Source organism: Myotis brandtii, unplaced genomic scaffold (genome assembly GCF_000412655.1).
Source record: "Myotis brandtii unplaced genomic scaffold, ASM41265v1 scaffold1032, whole genome shotgun sequence".
NCBI classification, from domain to species: domain Eukaryota; kingdom Metazoa; phylum Chordata; class Mammalia; order Chiroptera; family Vespertilionidae; genus Myotis; species Myotis brandtii.
In genome coordinates, this window is record NW_005353467.1 from 172,825 (window position 1) to 187,514 (window position 14,690).

Genomic DNA, 14,690 nt, shown 5'->3' on the forward strand with positions numbered 1-14,690 from the left:
TCTTTCTTCCTTTCTGACTTGTTCCACGCTCTCACCATAGGCATAGGCTTTGCAGATGAGTTTCCTGGATTTGAGTATTTTCCTACTTACAGGTAATTTCAAGTTAAGTTTGTCTGTCTTTTAGTTTTGATGAAGGTATGGTTTATGGGTGATTTTATTTGCTTATGTTGTTGATCTGTATGGTTTTTTGGGAAATTCATGGAGAAATTCAGATTTAGGCAAGCACCGTTAATCTCTACAGCCCTGAAGTCAACACCTGTATTTATTTATTTATTTACTTACTTACTTATTTATTTATTTATTTATTTATTTATTTATTCATTCATTCCTCACCAAGGAGAGAGGGAGAGAGAGAGAGAGAGAAATGTTGATATGAGAGAGAAACATCAATCTGTTGCCTTTCCCATGTGCAACCTAAGTATGTGCCCTCCTGACCGGGAGTTGAACCCACAGCCCCACAGCCTTTTGGTGTATGGTACCACGTTCCAATCAACTGAGCCACACCAGCCAGGCCACCTTCATTTTTGAAGAATATTTGTGCTGAGTATAGAATTGCAAATTTGCAAGACAATATCCCTAGGATAAAAGCAGCTATAGGAGCCAGCATATCTTTCCAACATTCTTTTTTCTTGGGATTTTTAGCTCCTTACTTCTTGCCTCAAATGGTATCCACTGAATTATCTAGCTTTTGTTATATTTCTAGGATGGAAGTATTGGTATGTCATCAGGTATTCCATTCCATCCGGATACTCATAGCATCTTGAATTTTCAATTTTATCCGTAACATTGTGAATTGTTGTGATACTTTTATTAAAATCTAGAACCTACTGTATCAGGGACTCAGAGACCTCCCAGGTTGAATGGTTTGCTAGGAAGACTCGTAAGACTAGCATATAGTTGTGTTCATGGCTAAGATCTTTACAGGGAACGGGTATAAAACAAAACGAGCAAAGGGAAAGGGAAACCAGGCATAAGCTTCCCAGATCCTTTCCTGGTGGAGTCTCATAGGATGCACTTAATTCCTCTATCAGTCAGTTTTGTCGGCACATGTAGGATGTTGTCTACTGGGGAGGCACCTTGGAGACTCTGTGCTCAGGTGTTTTATTAGAGGCTGTTTATGTAGATACCCTCTGCCTAGCATGTACCAAAATTACACACTCCCAGAAGAAAAGCTGGTGTTTGGCATAAACCATATTGTTTGCACAAACTGGTTAAGCACAATGGGCCACTCTTATCATCCAGGGTGGAGGGAACCCTCTTCAATACAAGTTCCCAGAACCAGCCAAGGACCAGCATTGCAAGCAGGGCTTTTCACGGATAGCAGTTTGGTTCTGTTAACTCTTTTCTGCAATACCTACCTTGCCAACCACTTACTCATCTTACTAGTAAGAGTTGTTTGGGATCTAAAATAGGTCAGCAATGTCATATCTTTGGGCTGTGGTTGCTCCTTGGGTGGTTGCGGTAGCAGCTGCTCCTCAGTTGGCAGCAGCTCCTCTCTGTTAACTCTTTTCTGCAATACCTACCTTGCCAACCACTTACTCATCTTACTAGTAAGAGTTGTTTGGGATCTAAAATAGGTCAGCAATGTCATATCTAATATAATCAATGATGTTTCTTTACAGCCAAAGTCTGATAATTAGACGTGAGAAAATCAAATTATTCTCAGAAAATTATAGTTAATGAAGATAGCAAAATTCTTCTCCACCATAAGCTTAATATTTTAATATTTTAAATTAAGGTAATCAAAATGCCAGTGTGTTACAGCAAATCACATTTCCTTCCTTCATTAATTTCTGTTAATGGGCACATAAAATGAGTTATATAAATGAATAATGTAATGAATTCATGTAAAGGAATTATGTATTCACTCTTTTCTTTTAGCCTAAGAAAGCTGTCAAGGTAAAACCTCGCCCACCTGTAGCTCCTCGATCTTCTAGTAGTTCCACGGCAGCTACTCGGCACAGATTGCTGCGAGTTCTCCCCCACATCGGGCAGTCTTGTTTACCGTCTCCTGGGAATGCCTGTCTGCCTGAAACATCCAGCAATGCAATTGCAAGTTTGACAGCCCTGCCCGCTGCTGATAGACCTATATCATCTATAGCTGGTGATTTCCTTAAGGAAGATACTAACTGGGAGAGTAACACACTGCCTCATTCCAGTGGTAGCACCAAACTGTCACCTCAGATAACCCATGTGGAGTTGGAAAATGACAAAGAGTTTGCTGATTCTATGCTCCATCTTGGACCATCCCTGCCTAGGCGGACAAAGCACTTTTCAGGAAATTTGTCACCTAATAATGAGGATGACACTGTTTTATTTCCAGCTCCTGAAGAGTGTGTAACTGAAAAATCCCTTCTACCTGAAGTGGGTTCGTTTCCTTTGTTTTCAGAAGGAAATATTGATGAGCAGAGCAGTGGCTTAGAAGGCACACAGAAGGTAAATCCTGACAAAGGGTTGAAAGCTACAGAGCAGCATCTTAAACATGTTGCGAGAATGTTGAGTGGTGAATCAGTAGAGACTACAGTTCTTAACAACCGTGAATTAAGTCCTCACAAGAACAGACTCTTGTCACCTCTTCACTGTTCTACACCAATGTCACTCCATCATTCTCTGGTGAAGCCACAGAGACAGTCAAAATGTTTTGAGTCTCGGACTCTCCAGTCTTCTGCTTCACAAAATGTGCTCCGGTCATTGGATGTTCGAAATATGGCTGACTCTTCTTTCTCTAGGACTACTCGCTTTCGAGCTGTTAAAGTTGATTCACCTGGGAAAAGATCTGATATTATTTCTAAAGTTGAGGCTCGGGATATCACAGAAATGGCTAACAAGGCTTCCAAAGAGCCTGTCGGTAGTGTAAATAATATAGGTTTTCTTGCTTCGCTGGCCCGGAGCGCAAGCAGAGACGGGTTACAGAGCTCGCGTGGGGTAGGTAGGCTTCGGACCTCTGGAATTGGGCTGTCTACAAACCTCCAGCATTTTCAGGAAGAATGCATTAGGAAAAGCTCTCCCCAGTTAGAATCTACAGATTTTTATCTAGTAAGTATCTGCTTTTCAATATGTTCTAGTAGTTGTCCTTGTAATGATTCAACATATTTAAAGTTTATTTTTTGTTTACATAAATAAGGAGGCCTAAGGTTGACTTCTTGTAATAGTTTCTTTATCTACTTTGTAGAAAATCTTTTTGATAGTTGATTTTTAAATAATTTTATAGTCCTAAATTGCAAACTGTAACTTGAAAATAATTTTGTGTAGACAACTTATTGCAGCAGTCCCCAATGTGTGGGGGATATGTTTCAATACCTGTAGTGGATATCTGAAACCATGATAATACCAAACTCTATATATACTATGTTTTTCCTATACATACATATTTGTGATAAATTTTAATTTATAAATTAGGCACAGTAAGATATTAAAAACAATGACTAATAAAATAGAACAATTATAACAATATACTGTAATAAAAGTTATGTGAACATGATTTTTCTCTCAAAATATTTTATTGTGTTGGGCTCACCCTCCTTCTTCTTGTGATAATGTGAGATGGTATAATGCCCACATGAGATCAGCTGAGTTTGGATATTCTGGACAAAACCATGATTCACATCCTCAGCAGGATAGAGTGAGATTTCTGCTACTCCCGCAAATTAAAATTTGTGGATTGTTTATTTCTGGAATTTCCCATTTAATATTTTCAGAGTAAATATTGGTTAACTTTAGGTAACTGAAACTGGCAAGCAAAACCATGGATAAGGGGGGAAATACTGTATTTTTAAATGCTATTTTTATTAATTTTTCCCCCAATGAGAACTGTTATTTAAGCCATTAAATTATACTCTTTTAAACATAAGTAATAAGTACAATGTTGCTGAATGTGAGAATCAGGTTCCAAGTTAATTTAATTAAAATTCGGTTAGATAATTTTAAATGAAGTCCAACAGCATTTTTGTAATAAAGTACAAGTATTCCATGCTTGGTGATCTTTAATTCTGTTCTCCATTAACTCACACCATAGATGTTTTCTGTTTCAATTGTAGTCTGCCCGTGGTATTGGAATGAATGGAAATAATGCAGCAGCAGGTAAAAGAGTAGGTAAGCTATAGATAATTTTAAAAACAATATAAGACTAATAATCATATCATTATGCATATTGTTGAATTTCACAGAAATGCGAAGAACCTTCTCTGTAGTATGGACAGAGTAAACTCTCCCTAAACTTTGCTCCACTTAAGAAAATGACTATTGGAACTGACTGTAGGACGTATTTGACAAATAAAACTAAAATGAAATTTAGATGTCTGCTGCCTGGGAAGGAATATGGTCTATGTGAAAAGAAGAGTGAAGAATTAACATGTAGTTCCCAATGCTCCCAGGCACTGGCCACTCTAGAGCCATGCTGGGTTGTTGGGTGGGTTTTGACAAAGTACCCTAGAACAGTGGTTCTCAACCTTCTGGCCCTTTAAATACAGTTCCTCATGTTGTGACTCAACCATAAAATTATTTTCGTTGCTACTTCATAACTGTAATGTTGCTACTGTTATGAATCGTAATGTAAATATCTGATATGCAGGATGGTCTTAGGCGACCCCTGTGAAAGGGTCGTTCGACCGCCAAAGGGGTCTCGACCCACAGGTTGAGAACCGCTGCCTTAAAGGTTCACCAACCAGTCCTATTTCCAAGGCAGCTGTTACTGTCATCATCTTTTATGTTTTAATACTCAGACTAGGGATAGGAAACTCATTACAAAGATATACCACCCTTATAGCCCAAGGTTCCAAAGGATATTTTGTATATTATGGTTGTTATGTAAGTTTTATGTCTTTTTTTTCTTTTTGTTAATCCTCACCTGAGGATATTTTTGTCCATTAATTTTTTTAGAGAGAGTGGAAGGGAGGGAGGGGGAAGAGCAAGAGAAAGAGAGAGAGAGAGAGAGAGAGAGAGAGAGATATTGGTTGCTTCCTGCAGATGTTTTGACTGGGGCCAGGGATTAAACCTGCAACCCAAGTACTCACCCTTGATTGAGCCCTTGACAGGGAATTGAACCCAACACCCTTTGGTGCCTGGGTCAACTCTCCAACCACTGTGCAACACTGGCCAGGGAGAGTTTTATGTCTTTAAAGAGATCCTTAGGGTTTCTTTTTCACTATATAAAACCCAAGGTTCTAAAGTCTTAATATATCCACTTCTTTTTTAAGAATTTTTTATTGTGGTAAAGTGCACATGACAAAATTTACTGTTTTAATCATTTTAAATGTCTAATTCAATGGCGGTAAGTACATTCACATTGTTGGGCAGCCCTTGCCAACATCCACCTCAAGAACTCTTTTTATCTTGAAAAGCTGAAACACTGAGCTCATTAAATACTGTCTCATTTACCCCTTTCTTGAGCCCCTGGAAACCACCATTCTATTTTCGGTTTCTATAATTTTAACTACTCTAACGACTGCATATAAGTGAAATCATACAGTAGTAGTTATTTTGTATCTGGCTTGCTTCACATAATGTCAAGGTTCATTCATGTTGTAGCATGTGTCAGAATCTCCATACTTTTTAAGGCTAAATAATATTTCATTGTATGTACATAAAACATTTTGCTTATCTGTGCATCTGTGGGTAGATACTTGTTTTGTGTTCACATTTTAGCTATTATAAATAATGCTATGAACATGAGTATACAAATATCCTTTTGAGACCCTGCTTTCAATTCTTTTGAGCATACATAGAAGTGGAATTGCTGGATCATATGGTAATTCTATATTTAATTTTTTGAGGAACTGCCATACTGTTTTCTTTCTTTTTAATACTTTTCTTATTTTTAAATTACAGTTAACATACAATGTTTTATTAGATTCAGGTGTACAACATAGTGATTAGACATTTATACAGTTTAAAAAGTGATTACCCGATAAATCTAGTACCCTTTTTACACCATAAATAGTTATTACAATATTATTGATTATATTCCCTATTCTATAGTTACAATGCTATGACTATTTTGTAACTACCAATTTGTTCTTCTTTAATTTATTTTATTTTTTAATATATATTTTTATTGATTTCAGAGCAGATGGTAGAGGGAGAGATAGATAGAGAAACATTATGATGAGAGAGAATCATTGATTGGCTGCCTCCTGCATGCCCTCTACTGGGGGTTGAACCTGTAACCTGGGCATGTGTTCTTGATCAGAATCGAACCTGGGACCCTTCAGACTTTTTATGGTTTCTATATCCCTTATAAAAAGGGATAAAGCTTACTCTGTTTAAGTTCTCACTGTGATCATCCATTCTTCCTCTAAATTCCTTGAGCATCCTTATAACCTTCGTTTTGAACTCTGCATCTGGTAGCTTGGTTGTCTTCATTTTATTTAGTTCTTTTTCTGGGGATTTATTGTGTTGTTTCATTTGGGCCATGTTTCTTTGCCCTCCATTTTAGTTACCTTGCTGTATTTGTTTCTGTGTATTTGGTAGATCTGCTGTGATTCCCAATCTTGGTATGGTGGCTTATATAGAAGATGTCTTCTGGGGCTCAGTGGCATAATCTCCCTGGTCACCTGTACTGGATGCTCCAGGAAAAAGAAGCCTCTTTATCATCCTATATAATCTCCCTGGTCACCTGTACTGGATGCTCCAGGAATGTTTCTTGTGTGGTTTGTGAGCCCTCTTGTTGTAGTTGTGTCTTGATTGCCTTTGGCCTGTTTGTGGGTGGAGTTGACTGTCAGGCTGGCTGATTATGAGGATTGACCCCAACAACAGTGTTCAAGCAGCTGTTGACAGCTGACTCCACAAAGGGGAATTGGCCCAGTGTCTGGTGCCCACTAGGATCTCCTGTTTGATGTGCCACTTGTGAAGCTAATTGGATTGTGCTCTGGTGTGGTCTGAAGCCTGCCACTGGGTGTGCTGGTTCTGGGGACTTTTGAGAAGAACTCCAGCACAGCTCAATGTCAGACACTACATGTGATCAGCCCTGGGGTACTGTGTAGAGCTACCAAGTGATCTGCAGTTGGTGGCTTTCTCTGCTGGATGTGGGTGCACGTGAGAGGGTGCAGCTGTGTAACAAGGCTGGATTCCACCAGTTCCAAATCTGATTTTTTAATTGCCCAGAGCACCTCGGAGTTCACTGTTAGGAGTGTGAACTCACCTTCAGTCTGGACCTGCCTTTCTTACCTCCTCTGTCCATTCAATTTGTACTTCTTAATCCTTTCTCCCTTTTCACCCATTCCACCCAACCTTCCTTCCATCTTGCAACCATCAAAATGTTTTCTGTATATATGAGTTTGTTTGTCGGTTTATTTATTTATTTGATTGCACATATAAATGAAATCATATGGCATTTGTCTTTGTCAGACTTATTTAACTCAGCACAGTATCCTCTAGGTCCAGTCCATTTGTGTTGTTCCAGATGGCAAGATTTCATTTCTTTTTGTCACTGAGGGATATTCCATTGTGTATATGTAGCACTTTTTTTATCCATTCATCCATTGATGAACAGTAAGGTTGCTCCCATATCTTGACTATTGTTAATAATGCTTCAGTGAACATATAGATGCATATGTCATTTCAAATTAGTGTTTTGGGTTTCTTCGGATAAATACCCAGAGGTGAAATTGCTGGGTCCTACTTTTCTCTTGTTATAGCCTATGTTTTAAAATCTGTTTTGTCTGGTATAAGTAATTGCTACCTTAGCTTTTTTGTTTGTTTCCATTTTCATGGAATATCTTTTCCCATCCCTTTACTTTCAGTCTGTGTGTGTCTTTCCATCTGAATTGAGTCTCTTATCAATAGTGTATGTAAGAGTCTTCTTTTCTTATCCATTCAGCCACCTTATGTCTTTTGATTTTAACATTTAATGCATTTACATTTACAATTATTGTTGACTAGAGGCCCAATGCATGAAGACTCATGCAAGAATGGGCCTTCCTTCCCCTGGCTGCTGGCACCGCCTTTGCTTCGGCCGGAGCCACCTTTCCGCCTTTGCTGTGGCCCGGAGCCGCCTTTCCGCCTTCCCACGCTGCCCAGAGGCCCAGAGCAGCTGGGGCGGTATGGAATGCCTGCATCGTCACCATGGTGATGACGCAAGCGTCCTGCCCCGCCCCTGGCTGCTTGACACCTGCATATGCAAATTAACCCGCCATCTTTGTTGGGTTAATTTGCATACTCATTCCTGATTGGCTGGTGGGCATTGTGAAGGTACAGTCAATTTGCATCTTTTTCTTTTATTAGTGTAGATAGCTATGTAGTTACTGTCATTTTATTACTCATATTATATATTTATATATATATATATATTTTAAAGAAGCCTCTTTATCATCCTATATAATAAAAGGCTAATATGCAAATCAACTGAACGGCAGAATGATCAGTCACTATGACACACACTGACCACTAGGGGGCAGATGCTCATGGCAGGAGCTTCCCCCTGGTGGTCAGTGCGCTCCCATGGGGGAGCGCCACTCAGCCAGAAGCCAGGCTCACAGCGGCAGTAGCAGGAACCTCTCCTGCCTCTGTGGCAGCGCTAAGGACCCCTTGGGGGATGTCTACCTGCCCGCTTAGGCCTGCTCCCTAAGCAGAGCAGGCTTAAGCTGGATGGCGGATATCCTCTGAGGGGTCCCGGACTGCAAGAGGGCGCAGGCTGGGCTGAGGGATCCCCCCCCACCCCCCCCAATGCATGAATGTCATACACCAGGCCTGTAGTTTCTTATAATACTGGTTTGGCGGTAATGAATTCCTTTAGCTTTTCTTGTCTGTGAAGCTCTTTATTTGTCCTTTGATTCTAAATGATAGCTTTTCCGTGTAGCATAACCATGCTTGTCAGTCATACTGTTTTCCATAGTGGCTGTGCCATGTTGCATTCCCACCAACAATGTACATGGTTTCCAATTTCTTCACATTCTCACCAATACTTGTTATTTCTTTTCTTTCTTCCTTTCTTCCTTCCTTACTCCCTTCCTCCCTCCCTCTCTTCCTTCCTCTTTTCCTTCCTTCCTTCCTTCCTTCCTTTCTTCCTTCCTTACTCCCTTCCTCCCTTCCTCTCTTCCTTCCTCTTTTCCTTCTTTCCTCCCTTCCTTCCTTCCTTCCTTCCTTCCTTCCTTTTTTTTTGTAGTGGATATCCTAACAGGTGTGGGGTGGAATCTCATTGTGGTTTTAACTTTCATTTCCCTGATAATTAGTGATGCTGAGTATTGTGTTGTATGTATATTTAGCCATTCATATATCTTCTTTCGAGAAATGTCTATTTAAATCCTTTGCCCATTTTTTAATCAGGTTGCTTGTTTCTTGTTGTTAAGTTTTATAGACTTAGGTCTTACATTTAGGTTTTTGATATATTTTAAATAAATTTTTACATGTGGTATAATGTATGGGTCTAATTTTACTTGTTTCCATGTATGTATTCACTTTTACCAGACCATTTGTTAAATTAAAAAGACTGTTCTTTTCCCATTGAATGGTATTGTCACACTTACCAAAAATTATTTGACCGTATATGTGAGGGTTTATTTCTGGATTCTCTAATTGTGTTCCACTGATCTATATGACTGTCTTTATGCCAGTGCCACACTGTATTATTATTGTAATATATTCACTTTAATGTTATAATTATTTTTCCTGATCCATATTCAAGTCTGTCCTGTCCTAATCCACAGCTCGGCCTTTTGTGTTTCACTTATTTCTTTTCTCTTAATTTTAATTCAGGCCTCAGTGTTTTCTTCACTTCTCTTCTCACTGCTCCTCTGAAACTTCTGTTGCTGAGGTTGCTAAAGATCTCCAAAATTTCAAATCCAGTGGATGCTTTTGTATTTTTATCCTGATTGTTGTGGCCATCCTTTTTTTAAAAAAAATAAAAATAGGTTTTTACTTATTTTTTTAAAGAGAGAGGAAAGGAGACGGAGAAAGAGAAAAAGATCAATGTGAGAGAGAGATACATCGATTGGTTGACTTCTGTAGGCCCCCTGACTGGGGACTGAACCCAAAACATTTATGCACAGAATAACATTCAACCGAGGCACACTGGCCAGGGCTGTGGCCATCCTTCTTCAAATGGGTTTTTGTTTTTTGGTCTTTTTCTCAAACTTTCTTTTTCCCTCTCTCATTCTGGTCTATCACGTTGTAAATTTTTATTTTAACCTCATTTTTCTGTTGTACTTGTTTTACCAGCCCTCTGGTATATACTCTTTGGTTGACTTCATTTAGGTCAAGCCATCTGCTGCTTCCTACAACTAGAGCTCTGTAACTTGCTGCCATTTCCTTTCAGTAATAACTGTATCATTCTGAATTACCTACAAGAACCTGTGAAAGTTTTGGTATAAGTTTTATTTAATTGACCTACTAAGTTCTTCTTTGGTCCTCTTTGCTTTTCACTATTGGGTTTCCCTTGGAAATTTTATCCTCTTTATAGCTTTAGTTATCATTTTGGTAGATGGTTACCAAACTTGCATCTTGAGCACTACTTTATTACTTTGTTGACTGCATTTTCTGTTGGGTGAATTTTTAAAAAAATATGTATTTTATTGATTTTTTACAGAGAGGAAGGGAGAGGGATAGAGAGTTTGAAACATCGATGAGAGAGAAACATCGATCAGCTGCCTCCTGCACACTCCCTACTGGGGATGTGCCCGCAACCAAGGTACATGCCCTTGACTGGAATCGAACCTGGGACCCCCCAGTCAGCAGGCCGATGCTCTATCCACTGAGCCAAACTGGTCAGGGCAAGGGTGAATTTTTTATAGATCATTGTGCTAGATAAAATATTAGACCTGGAAATACCAAACAAGTGAGTTAATCCAAATATATTTAATCTTTTTCTCAAAAGCAACTCTTCACATCAACATTACTTTATTGACTTTTTAAAGATTTGTATGACACACATTTGAGAGAAAGCTTCAGAGAGGAGTTGATGAATGATATCTTCTTATAGGATAAGTTGAGTTTTCTTAGATTGGCAAAGTAGAATAGAGCACTTTAGAAGAGACTGTGCATGTAATGTGTCTGGTGCATCATTCAGAGTGGATATGATGTGGTAAATGACTTTGGAAAGTTAGGTATTATGTTGGACATAGCACAGTTTGAATGCCAGTCCAAGGACTTTGACTTTTTTTCTGATTTGTTGTATGAAACATATATATTAGCCAGGAGTAGATGACTACAGAATGATTTTCTCTGATGGGTGGAAAGGCATATGGAAACTGTTCTCATAGAAGATTGCAGTTATGTTTTGGTGCCACTTCATTCCTGATACAATGATGTTCTCTATCTTAGCACATTCACAAGAGTTCTTGAATGAAAAAAGTTTGGGAAACATTGAGTTAAGCACCCCTAACAAAAGAAAAAAATGAAAATATGACTCCACTGAACTAAGCTCTATCATCAATAGATTTTTTTACTTTATTTAGAGGAGACTTTTAAACCTGAATTTCAGGGATAAGTGCGATTTGATGAGCTGATAGAGGATATCCAGTAGTATGTGCCTTTCTTTTGTGTGCTGTGAAAATGTGTACCTTATTTTTACTTTTTAAGATGTGGAAAGTATCCCATCACCTGTGTGAAATGTTCTTAATAGCTAAGTGCACTTGAAGAAGAAAGTGAATGCTGAGTGGGTGCCCAGCATTATTAGAACCATTCAGTTAGTTGTTTCAAATGTTTCCAGTATGGGGCAGGATCTGGGCATGCGTTTTAGACTGGTAATAGAGCAGATGTGATTTTGTCAGGCTGGTATATCCAGCACCCAATCCAGGCTGTGAAAAAATGTGTGTTTGTAAATCCAATTTTTTGAACTCTTGAAGAATTTTTAGAGACTTTTAGCTGCCATATAAACATTAAGCCCAGGCCTACCAAACCTTTCTCAATAGTGCACACAAAATAGGTGCCTGTCCATTATTGACACAGCAATTTTCCTTCTCATTCCTTCCCCTTGTTTTTGTTTTCTTTGCCTCTTGTTCTTGAACTTTAAGTGCTACCAAGCACTATGTACTTGCATTGTTGTAGCAACTATGGACATGAGTTTGAGCCTCTCTACTTATGAGGGGTTTGTTGGAAATTTGCTCAATTCTAAAAGCATTCCACTTAGTAATTAAAGAAATAGATTTATTCTTTCTTATAACAGATATGATATTGTACAATTTAGTAAATGTTACAATAGTACAGAATTTAGTAAATGTTTTTTGAAAAGGTTGTACTGTGAAATCAACCATATTAGTAATTATTGCTAGTATGTTTTATATAATTATAACATTTAAAATTTCTAGAATGCTTTTTATATATTAGAACTGAGTTGACCTTAAAACAGTTAGAAGTCTAGAGAGAAAAGTAGATGTTCTGGTATCTTAAAAATGAACAAATTGAAGTTTTGAAAGAATAAATAACTTGCTTGCTGAATTTGATTTCTATGGCATAATTATGACTAAAAGATCAATTTCATGAGACTCTGCTGCTCCTTCTTGGTGTGAAAAAACAGGGTGACTATATTACATATTATGTTGTTTTTCAGAGGCCTCATAAAAATGATTTTGAATCAGACATTTTTATTGATTCACTGTCAAAGTTTAATGCACTTTATATATGCTGATTGTCCTAGAAATAATCACTAATGTGTTGGTGTGTACAAACATTCTAAAAATATGAGTCACAGTTAGTTGAAACCTACCACATCTTAAACATATAACAGTTCTGCATCTTCACTTGCAGATTCTATAAATAATTTTAGATAAAAAATAGCACAAATTAATTTTTATGGAATAGAAGTTTGCTTGTGTTTTGCTTAATAGCATTTCACATTTAGAATTTTATGCCTGTATTAATCAAGGTTTCCTTTCTCTAAACAGGAGAATGTACTCATCTCCTCCCACCTGTGCAAGCCCCTATTCAAACAAAGAAGAAAACAGCAAAGCATTGTTTTCTTTGTGGGAAGAAAACTGGACTGGCTACTAGCTACGAATGCAGGCAGGTTGGCTAGCTGGAAAAGTTGAGATGCTTTCTTTGTGATAGCCCTACCTGGGAATACAATGTAAAATGTTCTTTAAGTTGGTTATTCAGAACATCATGAAGATGATGTTCATATGGCAGACCTCTGTTTAACTCCTCCTAATTGGCTGAAGTAAAGAGCAACTAGATAGCTCATGAATTTCCAAACTCATGAGATCCTGCCCTGCCCTTTAAATTAGAAGGTTTAAACCAATGGGAGACTACACTTTTTTTTATGATAGATATACTTATTTTTTGTTGTTGTAATACAGCTTGGAAGAATCCCTCTAATATTCTATTTTAAATATAATAAGAAAGGACTACATTTAAAATTAATGTAGTATAAATCTTAACAATTATATAGTACGCTTTTTATTTCAAAACAGATGAATAATATATTCATAAAAATTAATGAATTTCTTCCTACCCATAATTATTTCTTTCATTAGTATGGATTAATATGCTTCAAGGATGGTGTCTGCCTTTAGGTTGAGGACAGATATTAAAAATAACTGCTGCTTTTTAGAGTGTATTTTATTCAAATGGGAACAGCTTATCTTGTTGCTAGAAATATTTTTTAAATCCATTCGTGGTTTAGTTAGCTTTTACATAATTTAATTTTCCTATCAGACAAATGTCTCAGAAATTCATAATTCTCCCAGGTTTAAATAGTTGGACTATTTATCAGTTTTTGCAATTTTACTACTTCCCAAAGGTCTACACCCTATTTCATCCCATAATGGATTCTTTATTATAAACTCTCATGATTATGGACAATTAACTTGTTCTTTTGGGGGTGGTGCTTGTGCTTGTCTATAAGCAGAAGGGAAATGCCCATGCTGAAATGGCTCAAGAGAACCACAGGGCTCCTGTTGGACTCCCTGAAGTCAAGCGCTGATCTCCCAGAGAAGAGCCTCTAATAAAAATGTGACTATTCATGTGAACTTTTTTGTGCTTTAGATGTGGAAACAACTTCTGTGCATCTCATCGCTATGCAGAAACTCATGGCTGCACCTATGATTACAAGAGTGCAGGGAGGAGATACTTACAGGAGGCAAATCCTGTGGTTAATGCACCAAAACTTCCAAAAATCTAACTCTTGCTCTGCACCTAACTGTTCTGCCCGAGGAATCGTATTACAATGACAGCCAGAAGAAATATTGTTAGACTGCATTAATTTTGTTCCATACCAAAAGATTTACCAAATAACAAAAGCATACAATGCACACTGTTGGAGAATGAGAATGCTACTGTATTTGACATCTCTATTTTTTGGTGAATCAAAAGTTTTAAAAGTAGTTTTAAAAACTTTAAACTAAATGAGTTAGCTTTGTTGTTGCATGTCTTATGTTAAGTATCTATGTATTTGATATTGCAATTTTACTAGACAAGTCTTCAAAAGACGCACTTTAGGAAGTGACCATTGACTGCATAACTGTCTTCCACATTGTACAGAAATGACCTGTCGTGTAATGGCACTATTCAAACCGACCACTTTTTTTTGTGGGGGTGGGGTGGGTGGGGATTTGTAAAAGAAAAATCCCATGTGTGAAAGTTTATTCAGTTCACTAGCAAGTTCCTTTTTATTTCAAGCTGCTTTTTATAAAAAAGAACATTTGGTTTTCCAGTGTGTTTTTAATACATATAATTCTTCCGTATTCACATTGGCATTTGGATATGTATCCATTCTATAAAACACATCATGTTAATCATAGTATATATTTCTTAAAATACTA

At 37.7% G+C, this 14,690-nt stretch overlaps 1 protein-coding gene across 1 annotated transcript in view; it reads left to right on the top strand.

The window, feature by feature from the left end:
• ZFAND4 (zinc finger, AN1-type domain 4) overlaps positions 1–14,450 on the top strand; it is a 31,676-nt gene extending 17,226 nt beyond the window's left edge. Inside the window, exons 3-6 of the mRNA XM_014537398.1 lie at positions 1,882–3,036; positions 4,038–4,092; positions 12,816–12,933; positions 13,915–14,450. Coding sequence (XP_014392884.1) covers positions 1,882–3,036; positions 4,038–4,092; positions 12,816–12,933; positions 13,915–14,050 — 1,464 coding nt within the window. The 3' untranslated portion in view covers positions 14,051–14,450. The remainder of the gene's footprint in view (positions 1–1,881; positions 3,037–4,037; positions 4,093–12,815; positions 12,934–13,914) is intronic.
• Positions 14,451–14,690: the final 240 nt, after the last annotated feature.